Raw genomic sequence first — 468 nt, 5'->3', positions numbered from 1 at the left:
CTTTTTGTCCTCAGGACTGATCTTTTCTTGGAGCTTCTCGTCCTCCACTGTGCTCTTCATGTTGAAGGAAAGAGACTCAAGAGAATTTTTGGCAGTGATCTTGTCTCTCTGGGCTTCATCTTCAGATCTGAACTGTTCTGCTTCTTGCACCATGCGCTCAATGTCTTCCTTGCTCAGTCGACCTGAGGAAGAATGAAACATAAAGCTTGCGTCAGTCACTTTAAAACCTTCTCTGATGAACAATCTTTGCCCTGTAATATGTGCTCCAACCTTTGTCATTAGTGATGGTGATCTTGTTCTCCTTTCCGGTGCTTTTGTCCACTGCAGACACATTGAGAATGCCGTTGGCATCAATGTCAAAGGTCACTTCGATCTGAGGGACTCCTCTGGGAGCAGGCGGAATACCAGTCAATTCAAATTTCCCCAAGATATTATTATCTTTGGTCATGGCTCTTTCCCCTTCGTAAA

General features: G+C 44.4%; 1 protein-coding gene across 1 annotated transcript; it reads right to left on the bottom strand.

Annotated features, from left to right (window-relative positions):
* Positions 1 to 3: 3 nt before the first annotated feature.
* LOC129367713 (heat shock 70 kDa protein-like) lies at positions 4 to 468 on the bottom strand (the record flags this gene model as incomplete). The annotated part of the gene is made up of 2 exons (XM_055042345.1): positions 271 to 468; positions 4 to 182 (listed from the first exon to the last, which is right to left on the bottom strand). Coding segments are annotated over exons 1-2 (357 nt in total), but the record flags the coding sequence as incomplete, so codon positions are not given.

This window comes from Poeciliopsis prolifica, unplaced genomic scaffold (assembly GCF_027474105.1).
Source record: "Poeciliopsis prolifica strain line A6 unplaced genomic scaffold, Auburn_PproV2 SCAFFOLD017, whole genome shotgun sequence".
NCBI lineage: Eukaryota > Metazoa > Chordata > Actinopteri > Cyprinodontiformes > Poeciliidae > Poeciliopsis > Poeciliopsis prolifica.
The sequence above is the reverse complement of the archived record's forward strand: the minus strand, read 5'-3'. Positions and strand labels throughout refer to the sequence as shown.